We start from the raw sequence: 26,666 nt of genomic DNA, 5'->3' as shown, positions 1-26,666 counted from the left end.
CCTCACAACTCCTCCTCGAGCAGCGCCGCCCCTCAATTTGAGCCGTAGCCGCCCAATTGCAAGCCGGAGTTCCGCAGCACCGCCGCAGAAGCCGCCGACGATTGCGTCCTCCCCAAGCTCTCCCTCGACCATCATCGGCCTCGCCGTCGTCGACCAGTTCGTTTTCCCGCCTCGCCGGACTCCCTAGACGCCGGTAAGCCCCCTATCGCAACCCACCTCGCCGCCAGTAGGGTTCCTTCTCCGGCGAGCCTCGTCGCCGACGAGGATGACCCAGAGCCGTCCGATCTCTTTAAATCCCACGGCCCCCATTCACGTACCGGTTCGGTGATTTTAAAAGAAACTGACAGTGGACCCCACTGTCAGGTGGCCCGCCCGCATCGCCAGCATAGCTGGGCCGGCCCAATTAGTTTCCCGCGCGGCTGTTTAGTTTGAATTCGTTAAAAACATTTTGAACCCAATTTTGAATACTGGTGTCAACTTCAAAATTTAATAGATCCAAATCTACTGAGCCATTTTCGACAAATTTTATATATTTGGAAAGCTTATCAAAAGCTCTATCCAATGCCACTGGATTCAAACCAATAGCTGTGGTAGAATTAAAGTGAGAAAATAAACAAGACAGGGACTTTTCTGCCTTAGAATAATTATTAAAAATCAACCACAAATGCTTTTAAGTTGTTTCCAACTCCTATAAATCACATTACACTTGTACTAATTGTTTATGCAAAAATATGCCATGATTACTTTGAATGATCATGGCCTAGATGAATTAAAGGACTATATGGCTATTTATAGTCAAAGATATTGTCCAAAACTATTAATAAATCTCATGGGAATGTTTCTCCCATTTAAATCTTGTCACCAACCATTCAAAATGAGGTAGAGACTCTGGTCATTTAGGTCTCACATGAATTGTTGATGATATTAAATCCTTACCATGTTAGGATTAAAAGGTATGAGGTGTTCACCTCATTTAAATCATTTTCTCAAATGATAAGTATGAAGAGGTTGACTTTGGTCAACCTAGGTCATATATTGTTCATGAAAGAAATTAAATCTTAATAAGATAATGAGAGGAAATTATTTCTCTAAGTAATTAAAAGTAACACCTTAATTAATATGAGAGGAAATTATTTTTCCTAAATAAGAAAACAACACATTTACCCACTTAATAGTAATGAGTGATGCTAGTATACTTGTGTAAATTATATGAGGTGTTTCACTTCATTTAAATCTTGTCCCAAGTACTTTCATATGAAGTTTGAAACCCTGGTCAAATACTCTCACATGAAATACTTGGAGATTTTAAATCATAATAGGCATTATTAAATGGTATGAGGTATCCCTACCTCATTTAAATCATTTTCTCAAATGATGATGATGAAGGGTTGACTTAGGTCAACATAAATTCATGTGTGATGGTTTGAGAAATTAAATCTTAAAGAAGATTCAATGAGAGGAAATTATTCCTCAAGAACTATATGGAAACTATCATTTACATATAAAATGAGAGGAAATTATTCTTCCTCAAAGCAAGACCACCAATGCACCAAATGGTATTAATTGTGTGAATAGAATAGTTTGTGTGAATATATGTGATGTTTGGAATAGCCAATGAATTGTTTGGTGATTGTATCCTCGTATTCGTATTTTAGACGCTAGTACCGAGGAGTATCAAGAGGAGGAGGGAGTCTACTTTCAAGGAGAAGAAGACCACCTTGATCACCTCAACCACCAAGGCAAGCTAACACCCTTGCAAGCTAATATTCTTGCAAGCTAATATTCTGGCAAGATAATACTCTTGCAAAGTGAAAAGCTCACCATGAGCAAGGCATTACCCATTTACTTTATGCTTATGATCCTATTTTCCCAAGTTTTATTCTTACAAGTTTTTATTGGATTATTATAACTTACTTTTATAGTTAACTTTGGTCTAGAAATAGAGTACTACAAGAGTATCAAACTTAGCCTAGAAAGCTATAAGCTAAGTTAGCACCCCTCATGACTAGTTGCTAGTGCTAACAAATAAAATTGACTACTCTAGATGGGAACTTGTGAAATGAAATGACTTTGAAAACCTTGGAATGATGATTCATTCTATGGAAAGATTTTGAAGGTGAATATGACTGGTGAATGACTTGGTGAATTTTACTAAAACACTGATGGTTGGGTTCGGATGCGATAACTTTCCAATTTTACAAGTACCCCCACAATACCTGAATCTGGGTAAGGCTTAGCTGGAAACTTATGTATTTTAGTATGGGTTCCCTCTGAACAAGCATCATAGGGGTTATGCTTGAGGCTGCCTCCTTACTGGTGAAGTGATATGAAATGACGTGAAATGAGGTGAATGTCCGGCCCAAGCCTCCGTGCGGTTCCCAGCCGATTGTCTGTCTTCACCGGGAGGCCAAGCTCATGGGGAGAGGTGCCTATACTAGAGTATGTAAATGAAAGGTTAGGATTGGTAGTTCGCGTACTGCGTACGATAAATCGGGGCCGATTACTCCCGACGAACTATTGCAATTGTTGTGGCACAAGTGTACAACCTCTGCAGAGTTAAACCTATTCGAATAGCCGCGTCCGCGGTTATTGACAGTTGGAAAGGCCATACTGTTCCGTCATCAGAACTTTTCTAAAAATATGAATGGTGACTTGTGATTTGAATTCAAAGGTGACTTTGACTTTGAATCACAACTGAGTTGTGGGAATGACACTAATGTTCCCACTTGAGTTAGTTGAGCAAATGAATGTTTTTGATTTATTAAAGGGTTTACGAAATAAAACTGGCTTTATGCAAATGAAACTAGAGCTTAGAACCCCCTTTTCATAGTTGATAATACTTACCTTAGTATTAGTTTGCGAGTACTTTAAAGTACTCATGGCTTTGTCCCTGGCTATTCAAATGGCCAGACTATGAAGAGGAGTACCAGAACCCGGAAGAAGGACAGCAGGACGTCTACGACAACTAGGATCACTCCTGACGTCAACAGTTGCCTGTGGAATAGATGGACTACTACCACGCTACTTCGCTTCCGCTATGTGTTTTGTAATTGATCAATAGATCAACTGGTATTGTAATGAGACTGGATCATGTGATCCCTTGTTGTAAGACATTTATGCGTTGTAAGGAATGATGTGTTGTGATATTAATCTATTATGTCTCGCAAAAACAATATTCCTGGGATTGCGAGGAATGGCATAATAGGCATCTGGACTTAAAAATCCGGGTGATGACAGGTATAGGGGTAGGAATTGATTGCAAATATATCTATTCTACATATCCACTTGTACTTTCACATAAGTATTTACATTATGATATATAATTATCTAAATCTTATGATTAGCTTTTGTTACAAAAATGAAAGAAGAAAAACATTGCTAACTCGCCCAACTACTCATGGTAGATCTTGAGGCGATCTCTGGTCCATCAGAAACTTTCTCAAGCTAGATTCACAAGATGTATGCTCTCATATGACACGTCGACACCTATACGTCTAGGAGATGTAAATTCACTAAGAGTAACAGATAAAGATCTATAGTCTAATCTATACGTCAAGTTGGAGGGTCAATTCCACATTTAGTTGAGGGAGGACTCTCTATACTACAATACGCTGATGATACTATCCTTTTTTTTTTGGAACATGACCTCAACAAAGTAGTTAATATGAAACTAATTTTGTGTCTCTTTGAAGAGTTATCGGGGCTCAAGATTAACTTTCAAAAGAGTGAGATTTTTTGTTTTGGAAAGACAAGGGAGGAGGAGGACCAGTATAAGCAGATCTTCGGTTTGAGAGTAAATTAGGATGCTGGAAAGAGAAGTTACTATCATATGGTGATAGATTAGTTCTTATTAATTCAGTGTTAAATAGATTACCGATGTTTATGTTGTCTTTCCTGCAAATACCTGAGGGGTAAGGAAATGTTTGGACTTCTATAGATCTAAGTTCTTTTGGCAGTCCGACGAAAACAAAAAAATACCGACTTACAAAATGAAACATTGTTTGTAGACCCAAAGATCAAGGGGGCTTAGGTATTGAGGTTCTCGAAATTAAAAACAGATGTTTATTGAGTAAATGGCTTTTTAAACTTCTTAATGAAGACGGGGTGTGGCAGGAATTGCTACATAATAAATACCTAAGATAGAAGTCATTACCGGAGGTTCAAGAAAGGCCTATTGATTCCCCATCCTGGAAAGGTTTAATGGAGATCAAACAGGAGTTTTTTATAGAGGTTTTTTTAAAGTGGGTAATGGTTTGAGTATCCGCTTCTGGGAAGATACCTGGTTAGGCAATACTTCTTTGGCTCAACAGTATCCGTCTCTCTATAATATTGTTCACCATAAGAATGTCACAGTTGCACAGGTGTTAGCCCAATCTCCGCTGAATATTACATTCCGTAGAGTGTTGAGTGGTAATAAATGGACTTCATGGTTGCAATTATGTCGGAGACTCATGATGGTACATTTGAATGCAGAGGATGATCGTTTTGTCTGGAATTTGACATCAAATGGTTTGTTTACAGTGAAGTCGATGTATGAAGATCTTATGTGTGACCATACCCCCTTTTTGAGAAAGTATCTATGGAAGGTTAAAATCCCGCTAAAGATTAAGATTTTCATGTGGTTCTTGAGTAATAAGGTGTTGTTAACTAAGGACAATCTAGCTAACCATCATTGGAATGGGTGTACAAAATGTGTTTTCTGTGGGGAACAGGAGACCATTCAACACCTTTTTATTGAATGCCCTTTAGCTAAGCTCCTATGGCGTATGGTTAATTTTACTTATGATCTTCCACCTCCCACCAATATTACTAATATGTTTGGTAATTGGTTAAATGGAGTAGATAGAAAATCTAAAGCTTTTATCCGGATTGTGGTTTCTGCTTTATGTTGGTCTATTTGGAGGGTCAGAAATGATATAATTTTTAATAAAAAAAACCCTCTTTTCATTTCTTGCAGGTTATCCATATGGTCTCTCATTGGGTCCTACTCTCTCCGGAGGGGCAGCGGGATGCCATGGTTTCTGGATGCACACGGCTCCTGATGGTCACTCAAGATATCTTGTGCTAGGCTGGTTGGCGACATACTAGAAGGCTATGTTGATGCGTAGTCATAGTATGTGTTTATTTCAATGGTTGATTTTTGTATCAATCCTCGGTGATGTGTGAGTTGTAAACGATACTATTTTGAACCTTTTTCTAATAAATGACCGTGTGCATTGTCATGATGCAGAAGCCGGGGAATACCCCCATTTCGAAAAAAAAAGTCTGAAGAAATTATATTGTTTGATTCTCATCTAAAGACCGGTCTCTCACTCCAATAATTTAATGTCCTAGGATGTGTATCAAGAACATGAAGATGATTTCACACAAAGTTTAGGAGGAGAAATCAATAATAATAGATACACCTTAAACCATGGGATCATGTCCTTATATAGGCAACACACATATATAATAGGGTCTATAGACTTCATGTGTTCTTTTCTCGGTAGGACTAGAGATGACGCTTTAACCACCAACATCCAAAACAATGCTAAACCTCAAAGGCTTCAAATGTGCATTGAAAAAACTCTGCTCAAGCTGGTAATCCGAATAGAACAAGGTCATGTATATCTTGATTGTAATTTTCTCTATAAAGTCATTTCAACGACCACATCTAGCTAATCCTTACAATGAGACACAGTACTACCAAGACTAGAACATGGTTCACGTAGTTAAACAAAATACATTCTCAGAACTTCCAGACACAAAGCAAACTTAATAGAACCGGAGTTTGAGCGGTGCAACCAGATTTCAAGTACAATTGGGGCTATAACATTTGTTATGGAACCTATATGTGTAGCTACTACTCATCATCTATACGCATTCAAGTAATTATATTTTTTTACGTTTCACACGCATATGTTGTGTTATTATTGGTAGACGTTATATTTGAATTGACACAATGAGTATGCTTGCATATGGTGTAACTTGTCGAATGTTGAGTCAAATGAAATTTGGAGCTAAAGAACTTTAGTAGTAACGTAAGTCTTCAGTTCCATTGACATCAAACAGATTCGTGCCGGCCCATAAGTTGTACTAGGTTGTAACTTAGACTTGGTGACTGTCACTTGACCGAGATTTAGTTAAGTATATACACACCTTCAAATCATTATTATTGCCATGTTGGGCTCAAAAATGCCTGGCCTGCGTGCGATGCTCTTCCAGACCCGACACGGCTAATCCGGTAAAGGTCAGGTGATTCAGGTCTACTCTGGGCGACTACCCGGTGTAGTGTACTGTAGTACCCACTGCTGCTATATATTCTCCTACGGCGGAGCCCACCGGTGCACCGGCGACCCCTCACCGCAAACGGTTGACCCTCCTCCTCCACTCCCACCGCCGTGCCGCACTCTCCCGCCCTCTATAAACCCATCTCCACCTCCTCCGTCTCCGCGACCAAACGCCGCCCCCCTCCTCCTCCTCCACTCCGCATGGCGACGGCGACCCCTCACTTGCCCGACTGACCCAGCTCACGCAAGCACGCGCGCACCCAGCACCACCAAAGCCAACAAGATAAGCAAGCAAGCGAGGCTCGCACGCATCCATCGTCCGAGAGCGCGCGGGAGCCATGGACCCAGGCCGGATCCTGTTCGACCAGCTGGCCGGCGACGCGGTGAAGGAGCTGCTGCGCGCGGTGACCGGCACCTTCCTCTGCCGCTCCACCGCCGAGCGCCTGCGCCGCACCGTCGAGCCGCTCCTGCCCCTCGTCCAGCACCCGCACCCCGCCGGCGCCCTCCGCAGCAGCGCCGAGCTCGGCGACCTGGCCGCGCGGCTCCGGGAGGCGCTCGACCTGGCGCGCCGCGCCGCCGCCTCCCCGCGCTGGAACGTGTACCGCGCCGCGCAGCTCGCGCGCCGCATGGAGGCCGCCGACCAGGGCATCGCGCGCTGGCTGGCGCGCCACGCCACCGTCAGCGTGCTCGACGGCGTGCGCCGGCTCCGCGACGAGGCCGACGCGCGCATCGGCCGCCTCGAGCGCCGCGTCGAGGAGGTCTCCGCCGCCATGCAGGCTTCCCCGCCCGCCATGTCCCTCCCCGTCCCGCTGCCGCCGCCCTCCAAGGGCATGGCCATGTCCCTGCCCGTCGCGCCGCCGCCGGCCAAGGGTGTGGAGGTCGCGACGCCGGCGGCCAAGGGCGGCATGTGCACGCCTATGGATCTTGAGATCCCGGAGGAGGATTTCGACAAAAAAGGCGGCGACTTGCTCGGGAGCGGCATCAAGGTAGGCAAAGACAAGGTGAAGGAGATGGTCATGAGCGGCGGCCCCGGCTGGGAGGTCGTCGGCATCTGCGGCATGGGCGGCAGCGGCAAGACCACGCTCGCCATGGAGATCTACAAGGATCAGAAGGTCCAAGGTAATAATAAACAAGAATCGAATCCCACAAACCATCCCGTCTCGTACAAATTCTTCCTTAAATTCGTTCTTTTTTGTTCGGTTCTTGCATACTACAGTACAAAGTTTATCATTCGATTCTTGAGTAGAACATGTTTCCAAAATTCTCTCGTGGAAATCTTTGGTGCTTGATTGGGGAATCTTTTATTAGGTATATAGTTGAGGCTGATGCTTACGTTTTGCTCCGCGCCACTTATTTTTTGGTCAAAATTGGCGCTTTGACCGACCTAGTGCAGAGCATGCGCATGGCTGTCATGGGATAGGGTTGCTGAGGAGAGCAACACAACCACTCCCGAGTCCCGGCTGCCCAACTTTGGAGATACTCTGAAAATCTTGTGCCATCATGAAAGTTACATTTTTGTTTTCAACCAAAAAATGATTGCCACTTATTCTACTGCTCTAAACACATCTATTTAATTAGCGCAGACCTCTAAATAACTGAATGATACTGGTTGAGATCCAAGTAACATACTCCTCTTCTTATCGTTCCAATAATTTTATATCTACTGTTAAATCCCAATTAATTTGGTCGCGGTGTAACACAAATTTGATAACCATCTGTAATTACAAAGACACTTGGAACTAGTGATGCTAATCCTCTTTATCTTCCTTCATAGTTTATTATCTCGAAATTTACCAATCTTTCTTCTCTACCCAGTGCTAATACATGTTCCTTTGTTTAGGCTACTTCAACAATAGGATCTTCTTCGAGACGGTCTCGCAATCAGCAAATTTGGAGACAATCAAGATGAGGCTGTGGGAGCAGATCAGCAGCAACATCGTGCTTGGCGCGTACAACCAGATCCCGGAGTGGCAGCTCAAGTTAGGACCAAGGGACAAAGGACCAGTCCTTGTTATACTTGATGATGTGTGGTCTCTCTCGCAGCTCGAGGAGCTCGTCTTCAAGTTCCCTGGCTGCAAGACTCTTGTCATATCAAGGTTGAAGTTCCCTACGCTCGTCACACGGACCTATGAGATGAAATTACTCGGCGAAGAGGAGGCCTTGTCTGTCTTCTGCACTGCTGCCTTTGATCAGGAGTGTGTTCCTCAGACTGTTGACAAGAAGCTGGTTAAGCAGGTGGCTGCTGAGTGCAGAGGGCTTCCGCTAGCTCTGAAGGTTATCGGTGCATCCTTGCGTGATCAGCCTCCTATGATATGGTTGAGCGCGAAGAACCGCTTGTCACGAGGAGAGTCTATCTCCGACTCGCATGAGACCAAACTCCTGGAGAGGATGGCTGCAAGCGTCGAGTGCTTGTCAGGAAAGGTTAGAGAATGTTTCCTTGATCTGGGTTGCTTCCCAGAGGATAAGAAGATCCCTCTTGACGTGTTGATCAACATTTGGATGGAGATACATGATCTTGAAGAGCCAGATGCTTTCGCCATCCTAATGGAGCTGTCGAACAAAAACCTGCTTACCTTAGTTAATGATGCACAGTAAGTATCCTACATATGTTCTTGAAATCATTTGATAATCCATATACTGCAAGAACATATCTGATTCTCTTATGCTCTTTTTGCAGGAATAAAGCTGGAGATTTATACAGTAACTATCATGACTATTCTGTGACGCAACATGATGTGTTGCGGGATCTGGCACTTCACATGAGTGGGCGTGATTCTCTGAACAAACGGGGGCGATTAGTAATGCCAAGAAGAGAAGAATCACTTCCCAGAGATTGGCAGAGAAATAAGGACACTCCCTTCGAAGCTCAGATAGTTTCCATTCACACAGGTGATATGTCTGATCACTCACTGTTTGTCAACTTCTTTTTTTGCGGGCACCTGTTTGTCAACTTTGTTCTAGTGGTGCAAATTTTCCCCTTATCGACTTACTACAAGTACAAGATGATCTAACGAATTGATTTCAAACTTCAGGTGAGATGAAAGAATCTGACTGGTTCCAGATGAGCTTCCCCAAGGCAGAAGTTCTTATCCTCAACTTCGCCTCAAGTGTGTACTACCTCCCGCCGTTCATCGCAACTATGCAGAACCTGAAGGCCCTGGTGCTAATCAACTATGGTACTACCAGTGCTGCCCTTGACAACTTATCCGCCTTCACCATGCTCAGTGACCTCCGGAGCCTCTGGCTAGAGAAGATCACACTCCCACCACTGCCAAAAAGCACAATCCCGTTGAAGAGCCTGCGCAAGATCTCTCTCGTGCTCTGTGAGTTAAACAACAGTCTAAGAGGGTCAACGATCGACCTCTCTATGACATTCCCGTGCCTATCCAATCTCACCATCGACCACTGTGTAGATCTAAAGCAGTTGCCACCTAGTATATGTGAGATCAGTTCGCTGGATAGCATCTCCATCTCAAACTGCCACGACCTCACCGAGCTGCCGTACGAGTTGGGCAAGCTGCACTGCCTTAGCATCCTGCGCGTGTACGCCTGCCCGGCGCTGTGGAAGCTCCCGCCGTCGGTGTGCAGCCTGAAGAGGCTGAAGTACCTTGACATATCGCAGTGCATCAACCTGACGGACCTCCCGGAGGAGCTCGGCCACCTGACTAACCTGGAGAAGATCGACATGAGGGAGTGCTCGCGGCTCAGGAGCCTCCCGAGGTCCTCTTCCTCGCTCAAGTCCCTCGGCCACGTCGTGTGCGACGAGGAGACGGCGATGCTTTGGAGAGAGGCTGAGCAGGTCATCCCAGACCTCCGCGTGCAGGTAGCAGAAGAGTGTTATAATCTGGACTGGCTTGCAGACTGATGTATGTCCTGGATGCTTTGGCTCCAGGATCACCCTGTACAGTTGACTATGTGTATATGCTTCCCTGTTTAATGCAGGATGGGTAGTCAATACACTGTTCAATTTTGACATGTTCAGTGTTCATGTAGTTGACTCCTTTAACAAAGTCGTGGTATTTAGTAGAAATGTGCAAAAAGATTAGAACTATAGAGCTAACAGAGAAGCTTGAAACACTAAACCCTTTTTTGGAAATTTTATATATTCTAGGAAATTCTACTTACATCCAAATGGTATCCTCTTATACACTATGAAAGGAGAAGCTTGAAATGCTAAGCCCCTTTTTGGAATTTTTCTTTGTAAAACTTTAGTTTTCCACCACATATGCACTCCCTAAATTTGTTTTATATCTATTGTGGCATCCTCGGTGCACCCTGGTTCCAGATGATGTAACTCCGCCACGGGCCCTGACTGCCTTAGATTGTTCTGCCGTTGTAACATGAGTGCAAATCCACCATCAATTGAGATAAGCAGGACGTCATCAATTGAGATAAGTAGTACTACCTCAGTCCATAAATAAATGTCTGAGATTTGTCTAAATCTGGATGTATCTAGATGCTATTTACTGTCTATATACATTCAGATTTTGAACAACCTCAGACATCTATTTATAGACGGAGGGAGTATATAGGATTTTACCCAGCAGCATGAACCTAGGTAAAAACTATCTGTGTTTCATGCCTTGTTCGATGTGATCCAGATTGTTTCATCCGGTGCCTCTAGCTAAACAATAAGGGGGTGTCCCACATCTCCGGTGTTGTCTTCTCGCACACACCATCTACTAACATTCATCTCATCCCCGACTATTTTGTGGAGGCATGATGTTACGACTCTTTTATTTATTTTCAGTTGACTAAGAGTACAAAGTTTGAGAAGAATATTGAAGCGCCATTCTCCAGAAAAAAAGAATTAACCAACATTTTGTTACAAATCCTATGCACGCTTTTTAGCAAAGAAAGTAAGTTTATTTCTCATAATGGTTATAAACATTACAATTAGTTAATTACATAACAAAGAAGTATTGTCATGTAGTTTGTTGTGGTAACTATACTTAAATAAAAAAATACAGAGAGCAGATTTTGTATCATGATAGAGCAAAATAATTATATCGTGATAGAACTAAATAAAAAATAAATATAAATGTTCAGTAAAACTAAAAAATTATTATGGGTTTCGTTTGGGGCTTCCGGATATCTCTTATGAAATTTTCTCAACTATTTTAGTGCAAGCCCACCTAGCCTACATAGAGATACAGGCGCATGTGAGTAGTGGAAAAACACTCCACTCTTAGACTTTCTGTCGGTTGACATCGTTAGATTGTTGATGTCATATTTCAAGCCCATGGCTCCATGTCCATTGAATTTGTCAACTGTTTGGTAGAAATAATTATCTAGAGGTACCATGATATTTTGACCACAAATTTTTTTGGTAGGATTTCTCAAGGGCATGTGAGGAGATATCATGATCTTCTAACCTCGGGTTTGATCACTCTCGTAGGTTCTATACTTCTAACCATCCTACCGATATTTGGTTATATACTTTTTAGTGACTTAGGCATACCACATCATATAACAACAAATGTCACAAAATAGATTTTTTTTTTCTGTTTTGTCGAGCTACATTTTAAGTTTGGAATTAAAGTTGTGTGACATAATAGATACTATAACGGTGCAACATTTTTCCATAATATTTTTTAATTAGATTCATACTTATATCACAAGCACTGAAAGCATGGAATCACAATTAGGTCTGCATCGCGTCTGCCGCACTTGCTACCAGCAACAAGGACACCATGGGACCAGGTGTGTGCGTCAACTGTCGAGCGATAGTGCATGAGCAAATAAATGAACATCGACAAGCTGCCTATTATGTGATTGACTAAGTAATCGGAACTAAAGAGTTAATGTTGATGGTCCCATGGATATGTACGCACGGGTTACATCTTAAATTATTATCTCTTATGATATTGATATCTAGAGACGGTGCACCACCCGTTCCATCATGTTCTTTTCTTTCTCAGTAACGGAGTAATATTTCCTTTAAATCATTTTCAATATAAAGAGTGTTTTATTATCTAAAAGAATTAACTATTACATCCGGCCTCTACATGTAGCTAGGATGGATACATCCGCCTCAACTTCAAATTGATGTCTTGAGCCAAGACAGTAGCTTCGACATCTCCTCTAGCGCTGGACGTGGCGGCAGGCTGGTTTTTGGCGCTAGCGGAAAGCGGTGATGTGGGAGAGACCAGCGCAGGGTCGGTATAAGAACCGCGGACCGTCAATGTCCACACAGGTTTTCGGCACCTTCGACATCGATGTCGGCGTAGGAGCTCAGGCGTCGCTCCGGTCATCGATAGGCATTGATGGCCAAAGCTGCTGCGCGTGCTACCTGTCATCCTTCTAGCGCACATGCGATGGTTCACGCGCGTTGCGGGCCGGTTAGTGCGCGCTTAAGGCCATGCGGCCTCACGGCACGCATCGGCGGCACTGACGGCCATGAATGTTGCGCCGCAGTCAGCCTCCCGTTAGAGTGGGAAGGGTTGGTCCACACACGGGTGCTCAAAGGGTCCACATTTGGGCTTGGAGGAGGCGCGTCCAACCGGTAATTGGCGCATCACTTCAGGAAGCACCACATGTACGTGGCGCACTATAGTTTGGTGCGGGTGCGTCCCGACCAACCCTGACCACATTTAGAAGTGGTGTAGCGTGATATGAGGTGCGCCACTGTTAATGCCATACTAGTGGTCCACCCTTTTCTAGTGCGCCACGATAACAGTAGTGGTGTACCAAAATTTTGGTGCGTCACTGGTAATCCTTCCATCTATAGCCTCATACATAGTATCTAGTTACCAAAGTATAACAATTTTCCTTTCCATCCACTTAAACATTTTTGTAGCCTCTCCTCTTTCACTCAGCATTACGAGCCTCCAATAATGAATCAGAATGCCAAAGTAACTGATTGAAACGGTCCGTGCCCACGTCCGAATAACTAAGCATAAAGGGTAGCCTCTTCTTGGTCCTCACCCAAGTAAAAAAATAATTCACTTTTGTGGAAATTAAATTTAAGATTCAATAGCTGCTAGAAAGTTGGTAATATTAGTTTCAGATTTCTTATTTTAAATGGTCATGTTCCATAAAGAGAATTGTGTCATCGACATACTGAAGAATAGATAATCCACCATCCATGAGGTGCGGGACTACATCTTCAATTTGACAATCATTTTTTTGAATTCTCTATCATTATTTCTAACATACCCACTATATGAAATAGAATTGTTGATGATGGATAGCCACTCCTTAATCATTTTTAATACCAATATTTTTATTGACTTTAATAGCTACACTTTCTCCGAAAACAAAAATAAGGATTAGAGCGCGCCACCCTCAGAAAAATCTTTCATTCTAAGAGTTTGATGAATTAAAGACCACTTAACTTTATTATAAGCCTATTCGAAGTCAATCTTTAATATTACTCCATTCATCTTTTTTCGATGCAGCTCATGAGCTATTTCATGCAGGATCACTACCCCATCAAGGATATTTCTTCCTTTCGTAAAAATAGTGAGAGTTGAATCGTACAACATGATCAATCACCGAGTTTAGCCTATGTGGTTTTCGTGAACATTTTAAAGCTAAATATTAGAAGATATATAAGCTTATATTGTTGGATTCTTTCTGCCTTCTTTAACTTTTATCATAAAAATTATCTCGCCAAAATTTAGGTGAAATATATAGTTCAATATGTCTATATAAAGAGTAAAAGAGCGTTTAAAAGTTCGAGCGAGTCCATTTTGATTGCCTCATTGAAGTTCTCATAGAACTCCACTGGGAAGCCATCTATATCGGGCTTTGTTTTGTTCCATTTGCAAAACCACCTTTTTTTACTTCCTTCCGGAATAAAGTGTAGTAAGGTGAGCATTTTCCTCATGGATAACTCACGGAATGTCATCCTTCCAGATTCATCCATTGAGAAGTTACCCTCTTCAAATCGTTGTACATATTTTTATAGTTATCTGTAATATAAGATCTGAGTTTCTCATGTGCTTGTCCTTCGATCATACACTCATTTTGAACTAGAGAGTGAATACATTTCTATTGATGTCTGTCATTGGCAACACTATGAAAGTATATTGTATTTGACCACTGATACCATTTGAGTATGCGCATTGGATTAATTTTTCAATTCAATCTCGTGCGTAGACAGTGGTCAGATTTCCACGGAAGCCTCTAACTCATCAATAATGGATGATACGCGAAGCTTTTAATATTTTAGCCGGATCGCGATATGCCTATCCCATCCAGCAAGGTTTTTATGCATTGCGCACTATTATTGTTCCACTTTTTGGACTGTGGCCAGCAATAGGTTTTTACCGGACCTTTCCTCACAATGCAAGCATCCCAATTCAAACTTGAACTGGCCTTTACATTGTAGTTTGGGCGTTCCATGGTTATGAGTGTGGGAGTATGATCTGAAAAAGCCTATATGTGTTCATGAGTAGTCGGTCCAATTTCTCGTATGTAGGCAGGCTCTGGCTGAACTGTCTCCCAATCATTAAAATCTCTCTTAATTCAAGATTATCAATCACAACATTGAATAAGAAAGGACACTGGTTGTTAAATCTGACTTTGCTCTTCTTATATCGAAATCTTAGCAAATTAAATTTTCCTCCTATAAGAGTAGGATAGTGATTTTCTTTCGCCAAGTTAACCAACTTATGGAGGAAGTCAACTTTATATTCATCTTGGCATGGTGACTTTTTTTACGGAAAGAGGCCTCAAGTATAAATAAATAAATAAAAACCTAAATTTGCATCCATAAAAATTTAAACTCAAACATTGGGTTTATATATCCACCCCCCAGCCAGAGTGAGATGAGCTAAGGTCGCTTAGCTTTGTGTTAAACACATGATCCCCTGCCTTAAAAATGGGTCAACCAATTTCGTAATCTTGGCTCAAGGCGTCCATAGAATTAAACAATCCATGGATTGATTGGTAATCGGACCTAGTATTCCATCTCCATGTGGGGTGGCTGCGCGCTTGTCAGGTTGGAGAGCTCAAAATAGATTTGTACATTATCAACTTGCGATTCATCTAAAAGTCAACTTTTATCTTTATGTGCTGTGGCAATTCGGACAGCACCACGGGATCCGGATACTACTCGTTATGTCGACAAGATGGATCACAAGTTTACTTTAACATTACATCAAAATTTGCAACAAATAATATATAATGGAGGGAGCAGTAAATTATGTAAGGAAACTGCTTCCTCTGTTTAAAAAAAGCTCCTCAATTTTTTTTTTAAATATGGATTTGTCTACACACTAAAAGCTGCTCAATCGTATCTAGAACAACTTAAGAAGGTTTGTTTTTAATGAAGGAAGCATTTGTTTTTTTGTAAAAGTCTCTCATCAGAGTATTAGACACACAATCGATCCTCGTAGACATCAAAATCTCGGAAAAATTCCCCATCTCCATGTGCACGGCTGCGGGTATTAGCCGACAGTTGCCACGAGTATATCGAAGCATGGGACGAACTGAACACGTGCTGATAGTACGCTTGCAGTGTTAAGATACTGATTGCGCTCAGGGTTTAGAATATGCCATCCACTTTTGCATCTAGCATGATCCAAGCGACCCAATCCCTTTCCTGGAACGATCGATGATTTCTTTATTTCATCGGTATCTTTAAGCAGCGCCTGCTGATTTCGTCGTTTACCCTCGCTGATGGATCCATCATCCATCCCCTTCGATGAACCTGGCCAAAATTTTGGACCGGCAAACCCGCCAGGCCGGTAGCGCCTTGACCTTGACCCAAACATATTGAATATCTACCTATACTATATGGATACTCCAATTGATATCCTCCACACATAAATGGCAAAAGCTTATCGTCAAACAGGAAAAAACAGCTCGGTATGGCTGTGCAACTTTTTTTTTGGTTAAATATAATTCTTTAGATGTGTCAATAAGTAAGATGAGTCTGATTTGGGACCTCACCAAGTCATGCTCCCTCTTCCTTGACTGTTGTTGCCCTTAGTTTGCCTCCACCATAGCTTTGTCGGGATGGATCGGGGTCTCCGCCATCAAACAGGATCACCATCAAAATCGAGAGCGAAAGGACGAGAGGTCCAATCATTAGTGCTTGTACTAATTATTTCCCATCAGCGCGAGGTTGATGCGATGACACTTCACATCATAGCTTTAGCGTAGAAGGCATTGAGCAGAGCAAGATTTTCCTCCTTCAGAAATCTTGAAAAAAAGAGGACTCCTCTTGCCTTTTGCCAAGCGAAATCAACATTTTCATGTTAAATAACCCGCACGTTGTACATTCCGAGCAAAAAAATCCAATTGAAGATATTCCGAGCAAAATGATTGGTTGTTTCTTTGTATCGCATAGCTCGCGGCGCGATTGGCTGCTCGTATGGTGGCAGGTTGGTGTGGAGCATTTTGATTCTCAATCCAGTAATGTCGAGGTCATCGTGTCGAAGAGTTAATCGGGTGATGACTACCTGATTTGAAAGGTGGTGTCTTTCTCCACAGCGCGATGCCCATCATATGTAGACATAAACGTGGACGTGGTTCGTCATAGCTGTAGTGTGGTTTTTGAGTTCACGGCACGCCACTTTTTTACCCTGTGAATTTGGGTGACGGTGACGTGATTCGTGGTGGTATATAGCGAATCTTGCAACCAAGAGCGGGTGTTTCAGTGTGAGGGTGTCATCTTCAGGATTAGTGTCCTTTTACTGAATTTTCTACTCGGTTGAAGATTGTTTTGTCTTTTCAGTCACAAGCGCTTTGGGTTTCAAACTAGCCACTGACGCTCACACTGGACAGGTTAAATCACACATACCATGTTCACCTTTGCTCAAGTTTCACTTTCAATGAATTCTTCCATCCTATGTCAAATCTCGACTAGACGAGTTGTATTGAAAATCCTGGAGATGCGCAACAGGATCTCAATGCATGGCTACTAACAAAATTAAATAACTTTCCATGATGGCTTATGCAAAAAAGTTGATGCTCATGCATGAGGAAAAATGGATCAAAAGATCCAGAAATTTGTGGTCTAAAAGCACCGGATTGTCAATTGAACTTTTCGTGACATTGTGCCCACTGTCGTTGATGATGATATGCAGTATCGTGTCAACTGAAACTTTTCGGACAATGCCACGAATGATGTGTTGAAACCAGAGCAGATAACAACGTCAATGCTTACTAGAGACGCACCCACATGCTTGAGTTACCATGAGAAATAGGATGCTGAAAGAAAATACCACAAGAAAGAAAAATGTTTAAAAATATTTTTAAAAAGAGTTCGAAAGATAACTCGATAATCCTTGTGTATCAATGGACGTTGGATGTTTGTGTGGTTGTGTGCATCTTAGTTATCCAGATACCGGGTGTAATGCTTAAACCCTTTAAGTAATAAAACGTTCTTTACCGAAAGAAATCACTTTGCAGAGATCTTAGAGAATTTTGGGCATTGTCCAAAAGTTATGCAAGCATTTCCTGGGTTCTCCACAGAGCCCATGAATGAAAATCGCCCGATTATGTAGAGGCTCAGAATATTCAGCATGACACGAAGATTGCTTCAATGCAAATTGTCTAGACGATGAACTAGCATCTTTGGGCGTCTGAATTTTCAGGCTATGCATCATATGGTGCACACTGCTAGTACTGAACTAGGACAACATCTCCAGTGCCCTTTCTTTACTTCACTGTGGTCTGTTGTGGTGTTACCGATCATCACTTAATGTGTATCTGTCACAGCCATCTCCTCTCTCGAATGCAGTGGATCGAAATCGAAGGGGGTCAAATAGTTGGCAGTTTTGCAGCAATCGAAGGGGGAGACGCATAACAAGCGTACCTTGAATTCTCGTGTTAATTACAGTCAAATGATGATCTGGCTAGCTAGGAAGGGTGTGGCGTGGCGTGAAGGCCTTTGCTAATTTTCTTGTCCATCTCTAAAGCGACACCCGTCTTGCTAGTAATTGCTGAGGCGAACAGCGACATGAGGAGGGAATTCATGGCCTGGTGTGGAGACACCGTGGCGTTGGTGGTGTGTTATAGTTTGGGTGACCGCCATCAGAACTTGTGCCCTTTTTATGATGATTTTTTCAGCTCGGTTAAAGGTTGTTTTGTCTTTTGAGTCATGACCACTTTAGGTTTCAAACAACCGTGGACTTGTGCGAGTGCAGTTAGCCGGTTGAAACGCGCAATGAAAACTTTGCAGAGGCAGCGATGCGTTTCATATCTTACTGTTGTACAATTAAAAGTTCAGATTTCTGAATACTCGTACAAGAAGTAATAATCTGTGGGGCGGACATTCTCCACAACGAGATATTTGACTTCTATTCTCCACAACGAGGTGGTGCTCATGCGTGACAAGGACATGAATCAAAAGATTCACAGCTATGTGTGTAAAAGCTCTGGATTGTCGATTAATCCTTCGAGTGCTCATCGTTCTTGATGATCGGGAACACGATCTTCAATTGTGGAAAATGCCACGAGTGAGCTGCGTTCAAACTGGAGCAGATAACTACGTCAGTGGTTTAAAACTGGACACAAGAACACATGCTTCAGTTACCACGAAAAAGACACGTTTAGAAGATACCTGAAGAAGAATTTCGAAGATAACAGGATATATCTACGTTTCCACAGATCTGAATCATGGAAGCTTACTCTATATGAAGGGAAGTTTATTGCTCGCATGCATGATTGATTGCGTCCATGACACCAGTATTAAACCCTACATATTTGATCCATTGCACCTGATCCTATTTCTACTGCAATAATGTGCGTGCGTGTGCGGTCCTCGGAAGAGGCCTACTCTGCCAAGCAACGTCAATAAGATCACGTGCTGAATTACTGAATGCGCACAAAAGGAGATAGAGAAAGGTGGCCACACATCTCAGAATTCACCAATTGATTCTTGCCAGCGACATGAACCGACAGCAGCTCCTGCCTGCCCCCCAAAGCTTCTGTTCTAAAGTCAGCAGTTACAAATGGCATCTAGCAGAAAATAAAATATCCAGATGTCTGAAACTCAAACTTGGCAATCTTCAGGATAGTACCGAGCCTCTCTTTCAGATATCTCTTGACATGTGGGTGTATCTGCAGACTGCAGCAGGAAAATGAAAAACATTCTGTGTCCTCAATTTTACCACCATCGTTGATATGGCGAAAATCCATGAAAACTGGGGACAAAATTTGGTGGTTTTATCTATAGTTCATGATTAGTTTTATGGGTGGAACCATTTTTTAATGAAATGTATATCCTTAGTGTCAGCTTTCGTGATGAGAGATCTTTTCGTGACGTTTGCCGGCAGGTGGGTTCACAAGAGCCCGGGGTTAGAGGTTAATGGTCCTGTGTTCGAGTGTTACTAAATTTAACGTGACGTTGTTTTCAACGAAAGAGAATCTTGGTGTTCAATTTTTCGGGGGTCATGTTGCTATCACTCATTTGGCATATCTGAAATACCAGTCTTTAAATTAATTTTGGTACACTACGGGAACCAGTCAAGGTGCCGACGGCCAGATCCTGTGCCGACGGCAAAATATCGGGGCCGTCGGCACAGAACTCGTTCCAGCCAGGCACAGCAGTCGGCCGTCGGCGCAGAGTAAACCGTCGGCACATGAAGGTCGTCATGCGACGGCAACCGTCGGCACGGTTTTGGCCGTCAGCATAGCCTCTCCGCCGTGACGGCGAGCTAACAACGTCGAGGCTGTGCCGACGGCTTTGCCGTCGGCATATATTTCAGCCCTGTGCCGACGGCAAAGCCGTCGGCATAGCTATTTTCCATTTTACGATATTAATCTTAAAAAAAATCATAACTAAATCATTATAATTCAGAAAATACAAATAATATATCAAAATTTTCAGAAAAATAAGTTCTATCTTGGAAAAATATCAAACCTGAAATATTTAAAATGAAAAAGATCTTCATGCCCACCGTTTTGAATATAGTTTGAAACGGGCATAAAATATTTGAAAACGATCCAAACAATGTGAAACCTTCGCGTGGTGTCATATTATGTGTCATAGTTGCAAGGAAAAATATTAAAGTTGGAAAATTGCGAACATCACAAAAAATCCTTCACAAAATGAGCTATCATGTTCGAGGTTTCATGACATTTAGGTCAAACGACCATGTTATGGATAGAATCGCGGCATAGTTTGTGATAATGTGCCCGTATTGTGCACACATGTGCATCTTGGGATGTATTACGATATTGCAGGAGGAAGTTTTCCATTTTATCGCACGAAAAAACCATTTTCCATTTTTGAGGTGCCGAAAACGGGGTGTTTTGTGAAGCAACCACCAAATTAAAGATTGACATTGGTACCAACACATTTTTTTAAAATACTAGACCAACTAAGATGCAAAATTTCTCAACCGGTGTATCTGAAACCTTTCTGTCCACCCCTCATGAAAAAGACAAATTCCTACCGAATCGGTAGGAGGCCGACCAAATTTGAACTACAGGTACATGAAATATTGCTCAAGATTTTTTGTAAAAATCATTTTTAGATTCACAACATGCTATTTCATCAGAGATCCAGTGCAAGTTTGGCGAGCCTCAGCCCCGGGCAAAGGATCTTCATGCCCGCCGTTTTGAATATAGTTTGAAACGGACATAAAAAAATCGAAAACGATCCAAACAATGTGAAACCTTCGCGTGGTGTCATATTATGTGTCATAGTTGCAAGAAAAAATATTAAAGTTGGAAAATTGCGAACATCACAAAAAGTCCTTCACAAAATGAGCTATCATGTTCGAGGTTTCATGACATTTAGGTCAAACGACAATGTTATGGATAGAATCACGACATAGTTTGTGATAATATGTCCATATTGTGCATACATGTGTATATTGGGATGTCTTACGACATTGCAGGAGGAAGTTTTCCATTTTATCGCACGAAAAAACCATTTTCCATTTTTGACGTGCCGAAAACGGGGTGTTTTGTGAAGCAACCACCAAATTAAAGTTTCACATTGGTACCAACATATTTTTTTAAAATACTAGACCACCTAAGATGAAAATTTTCCCTACCGGTGTATCTGGAACTTTTACGTCCATCCCTCATGAAAAAGACAAATTCCTGCCGAATCGGTAGGAGGCCGGCCAGATTTGAAATACTGGTACATGATCTAATGCTCAAGATTTTTTGGAAAAAATATTTTTGATTCAAAATATGATATAGATGTCATATTTGGATTCCTCTCATTTTTCTAATCTATTTAGACATATTATTTGTCAAATTTTGATTTACAGATTTAAAGATATTAATTATTCCATATTAAATAAAAAAGAAAAAATAAATCATTTTATTGTCCATTTGAATTCAAGATTAATATACTTATTCTTGTAGTTTATGTAGGTAATTGTTTGGAATTCAAAAAATAATGATGTGCAACATCAAGTAATAAGGGTTAATAGTATTGATATGGTATTATTGTCAACAAGGTGTCATTTCTTTCATGGAATCTAGTCTAAATGGAACCAAGAAGTTAAGCGTGCTAGGGGTGGAGTAGTGTGAGGATGGGTGGCTGACCGGGAAGTTTGACCATGAGTGGAATTTGACCTAATATTAAGTGTAGTTAGAGTTAAAATGGTGCATGTGAGAGATTAAAAAAATTGGGATAAAAAAATATGAAAAAAAAAATTTAAAACTTTTTTTTTTGAAAAAATTCGAGCCAGAATTACCAAACGGCGTTATTTCTATGCCGACGGCAAGCCGTCGGCACAGGATGCTGTGCCGACGGCCAGCCTGTGCCGACGGCAACTTTGACTGTGCCGAGGCGTTATTGTGCCGACGGCAAGGTGCCGACGGCTGCCGTCGGCACAAGCCTGTGCCGAAGGCAAAGCAAGCTGTGCCGACGGCCGCCGGCCGTCGGCACCTTGACTGGTTCCCGTAGTGGTACACTCCTGATATTGATGCCATGAAGCCCTTCCACACAGATGGCTGAAGAGGGCGGTGGTTTCAAGATATCCCCACGTTCAGATAACCATCTAAAATTAGGCAGCATATTTGTCACCCTCTTATGTACAACTGCCAGTATGAATCTCAAATGGTCTCTCACGTTCAGGAAATTTCTGGATCTTAATCTAGTGATGAAGTGGTCCGTACGCCTCTTGTGTGCGTGCAACCACCCAGGCACGAAAATAAATTGTAAAGCTCTTAAAGTATCAAGGATTTAGGTTTGTCGAGATATTTGAGAAGAAACACAAGTTTTGGTATGTTCGAAGGTATTTGAATTTTCTGGTGAAACTCTTACATACAAAAATCGCTTCAAATATGTTTTAAATGACAAAAAAGGGCATTAACTTCTGACAGATTTTAAGGGGGAGACACTCCTATGTTCCATTTTGCTGAACGAAACGGTAGAAGAATACAGAGCTGCCCCTAGCGAACCAAGAGATTCAGTAATGCTGACATTGCCACATGTTTCCGTCATCTTCCTAGATTATGTTATGCATTCTCCATCGTGTTATCCACGTTCAAAAGATAGAAGGAAAGTGCCATGATGAGAAGGAGACTAAATTCTTCAGTCTATTCATTTAAGCTAGATGTACTTCTGCTTCTCTGAAGACTTCGCAAGCAACGCCAACACATGCATATGCTCTCCTGGATGACTGTCAGCCCCATGCCCCAGGACTAGTTTGGCGTGCTTCGCCCTGAACCATTGCCTCAAGGTCCACCGTTCTTGCCACAGAGCGAGGCTGCCATGTGAAACTTACGTCCACCGTGTTTAAGATGACTCACAAGTCAAAACAACAAAGTTAAACACCAAGGACTCATTTTCGGAGCACAGCTCCTGATTCCTTCCAAGCCTACCATATGTGAAGCATAGATTGCCCGCCATGGATGGTTCATCTTTCACTTTGACGCATTCTGAATGATTCACATTCTCTTTTATGGAGCACAATAAATCGCACTTTGAAGTGGGGCTACAACATCGGGGTGGCGGTGGAGGCGCCGGCGGGTCCGTCCGGTGGCTCTTCCCCCCCGGCTGCTCATAAGCCGGGAGACGACGACGATGATGAGGATGTGGACGACCTCAGCCCGTCCGAGGGCGAGTGGGACGACCTTGGCGCGCAGGATGCCGCGCGGAAGGACGACGCGCCGCCGGGGCCCAGCCACCTGCCCCGGCCCCCGCCCCGCGAGGCGCCGTCGGACGCCGCCGGCGGGAGCTCGCCCCTTGCCGGGACGCCCCGGGGAGGGCTCTCGAGCGCTCGCCGACCGGGCTGGCCTCCCCGGACCGATGACGGGTCCAACCTCCCTCGGAAGGGGGCCTGGCCGGTTTCCCTGGCCACCCTGGAGCGGCGGGCCACCCCCGTCCTCATGGAGGTCGACGTGCCAGCGGACTCTACTCCGCTGGTTTCGTCGGTGCTGTTGGAGACGGACTCCGACTCGGAGGGCTCCCCGTCCAAGAACATGGACTCGGAGGCGGACGCGGATGATGACGATGAGCAGCTGGAGGACGTCGACGACTCGGAGCGTGCCCCTCTCGACCGGCCTGTCGCCGGCGGTGTCTCGCGCCGCCGCCGCACCAGGACTGTCGCCGCTGGCCCCGCTCGCAAGAGCGCCCGCCTGCGAGGTCTGGCCGCGGCCGCGACGGTGCTGCAGCGCGCCCAGGAGAGGACGGCGTCGAAGAACCTTGAAGGTAATCCCAAGCCCCCCTCCTCCCTCCCTTCTCTAGCGCGGTTCTCAGCTCTCCCTCGCTCGTCGGACGCCCACCTTGAGGTGGTGGCTCATGACTCGGGACTTGCGTTCATGCTCGGAATCCGGGACGACTACGGAGACCCTCTCGCTCATCCGAGCTAAAGAGGAGGCACAAGCCGCGTTGGCCCATGCCGCTGCTCGCGAGACCGGGCCTTGGCCGAGGCGTCTGAGGTCCCGCCTGCTGGGCCCTTGGTTGTTGGACCTGCCACGGCTCAGTCGTCAGAAGGGGTTGGGGCCCCTCCTGCCCCGCCTTCTCCTATGACCACTAGGAGGAGAGCGGCCAGTACCTCGGTGGCATCCCGTCGCGGACGGAGACCGTCGCAGGTTCCTTGATGCGGGCCGGCATCTGGAACTTCCGTGGCTTTGGCGCTCCTGGGCGGAAATCCCAGATCCGTGAGCTGCTGACTCGCGAGCAGCTTGATTTTGCGGGCTTCCAGGAGACGATCAAAGCTCAGTTCACCACCGCGGATCTTCTGGGCATTGATCCGCGAGGCCGTTTTGCTTGGTGTGATGTTCCGGCTAGGGGACGCTCAGGAGGGATGCTCCTCGGCGTTAATGAAGACTCTTTCGAGGTCCTAGGGTGGACTAAGGGGACCTTCTTCATCCGGGTTGACGTGCGTCAGCTGGACAACAATGTCAAGTGGGCCTTCTTTGTCGTTTATGGCCCAGCTGACCACCGTCGCACTCAGGAGTTCTTGGGGGAGCTCACTCTTGCGGTTGGAGCATGCGACCTTCCCCTCGTGGTGGGCGGTGACTTCAACCTCATCCGCGGGGCGGAGGACAAGAACAACTGCCACATTGACTGGCCTAGGGTGCATCGTTTCAACGACTGCATTGCCAATCTTGCCCCGAGAGAAGTCCGCGAGGGCGGCGCTCGCTACACCTGGACTAACAAGCAGCTCGAACCCCGTCGGATGCGTCCTTGATAGAGTTTTCATTTCCCCGGACCGGGAAATACTCTTCCCCTCTCGCTCTTTAGTGGCGGAGACCATTATCGGTTCCGATCATGCCCCGCCGATCTTGAGCTCGGGGAGGATCTCAAGAAGCGCAGCCCTCGCTTCTTCTTCGAGCAGGCCTGGCTCGAGAGACCGGACTTTGTGGAGCTGGTCTCTGACAAGTGGCGCTCCTTGGAGGGGGCCGTGGGCGCCCCGCTCGACCCTATTGATGCCTGGCAGCAGATCTCCGCGGGGATTCGCCAGTTCCTGAGAGGCTGGGGAGCCAACCTCGGGAAAGAGGGCCGCGACCTCAAGGATTCCCTCATTGCCCAGATCCAGCGTTTAGACGCTCTGGCTGACACCTCGGGCCTCGACGACGAAGGCTGGGCCCTGCGCTATCACCTTGAGGGCGAGCTCACCCACCTTGCCCGGACCCAGGAGGAATACTGGAGACAGAGGAGCCGCCTGAATTGGCTGCTCAAGGGTGACGCCAACACGGCCTTCTTCCACGCGATGGCCAATGGCCGGAGGAGGAAATGCACGATCTCGAGACTCGTCTCTGAGGGAGGAGTCATCTCGGACCCTCATGCCCTCCAGGACCATATTTACACCTTCTACCGCAACTTGATGGGTGCGGTAGGGGAGACCCGTGTTTTCTCCCTTGCCAATACCCTTTGGGACCAGCTGGGGCGGGTCTCAGAGGAGGAGAACGACGGGCTTATGCTGTCCTTCACCGGGGAGGAGCTGGACAAGGTGCTTGCTAGCATGCGAGTTGAGACGGCTCCTGGGCCTGATGGGTGGCCGGTAATCTTCTTCAAGAAGTTCTGGGCCCTTACCAAACCCCACATCCTCGCCATCCTGAATGGCTTCGCCTTGGGGCGCGTTGACATTGCGAGGCTTAACTTTGGAGTCCTCTCGCTGATTCCTAAAGTCCAGGGTGCTGACGACATTCGGCAGTTTCGGCCTATTGCTCTCATTAATGTGATCTTTAAATTCGTTGCCAAAGCCTACGCGATTCGTGTTTCCCCTATTGCTCACCGCATCATCAGTCGCGCGCAATCCGCCTTTATTAAGGGCCGACACATCCTTGAAGGGATAGTTTCCCTTCAGGAGATCATCCATGATACCAAGTCTAGGAAACTCGGGGAGTTTTTCTTAAGCTCGATTTCGAGAAGGCGTTTGACCGCGTCAACTGGCAATTCCTTCGTGAAGTCCTTCATAGGAAAGGCTTTGACCCGGGCTGGGTTCATCGCGCCATGAGTCTGGTCTCGGGGGGCCAGACGACGATCACGGTCAACGGGGAAGTTGGGAACTACTTCCGCAATGGCCGCGGCGTCCGCCAGGGGGATCCCCTCTCCCCTCTCCTCTTTGACTTTGCGGTCGATCGAGGCCCTTGCTGCCATCCTCCAGGCAGCTTCGAGGGCTGGGCACATTGCTGGGTTGGTCCCGCACCTTGTGGAGGGCGGTATCACCCATCTGCAGTACGCGGATGATACGATCATCATGCTCCAACCAGATGCGCTTGGCCTTGCGAACCTCAAGTTCCTCCTTCTCTGTTTTGAGAACATGTCCGGCCTTCGCATCAACTTCCACAAGAGTGAGGTCATGGTGTTAGGGTCCACTGACCTCGAGCAAGAAGGTATCGCCAACTTGCTCAACTGCAAGAAGGGCTCCTTCCCCTTCACCTACCTGGGGCTCCCCATTTCCGACCGCGCCGTTAAGGCTTCGGACTGGGGCCCTCTTACCACTAGGGTGGGTCGGAGAGCGGACCCATGGATGGGGAAATTCCTGTCCTCCGCGGCACGCTTGACCCTCATCAACGCCTGCC

General features: G+C 44.8%; 1 protein-coding gene across 1 annotated transcript; it reads left to right on the top strand.

The window, feature by feature from the left end:
• Window positions 1-6,352: 6,352 nt before the first annotated feature.
• On the top strand, window positions 6,353-10,244 carry LOC124651264 (putative disease resistance protein At5g47280). Its single transcript, XM_047190377.1, has 4 exons — window positions 6,353-7,388; window positions 8,110-8,860; window positions 8,947-9,158; window positions 9,302-10,244. The coding sequence occupies exons 1-4, from the start codon at window positions 6,608-6,610 to the stop codon at window positions 10,132-10,134; spliced, it is 2,577 nt and encodes an 858-aa protein (XP_047046333.1). The 5' UTR covers window positions 6,353-6,607; the 3' UTR covers window positions 10,135-10,244.
• Window positions 10,245-26,666: the final 16,422 nt, after the last annotated feature.

The sequence above is a fragment of the Lolium rigidum genome, chromosome 5, assembly GCF_022539505.1.
Source record: "Lolium rigidum isolate FL_2022 chromosome 5, APGP_CSIRO_Lrig_0.1, whole genome shotgun sequence".
NCBI classification, from domain to species: Eukaryota; Viridiplantae; Streptophyta; class Magnoliopsida; order Poales; family Poaceae; genus Lolium; species Lolium rigidum.
Note: the sequence above shows the minus strand (reverse complement) of the source record. Positions and strands in the feature narration are given on the sequence as shown.

Excerpts from the sequence above, each read along its gene's own strand:
- LOC124651264 (XM_047190377.1), top strand. The coding sequence starts at position 6,608 with ATGGACCCAGGCCGGATCCTGTTCGACCAGCTGGCCGGCGACGCGGTG. Across the intron at positions 7,389-8,109 it reads CAAGGATCAGAAGGTCCAAG|GCTACTTCAACAATAGGATC; the intron begins GTAATAATAAAC and ends TCCTTTGTTTAG. Across the intron at positions 9,159-9,301 it reads GATAGTTTCCATTCACACAG|GTGAGATGAAAGAATCTGAC; the intron begins GTGATATGTCTG and ends TTCAAACTTCAG.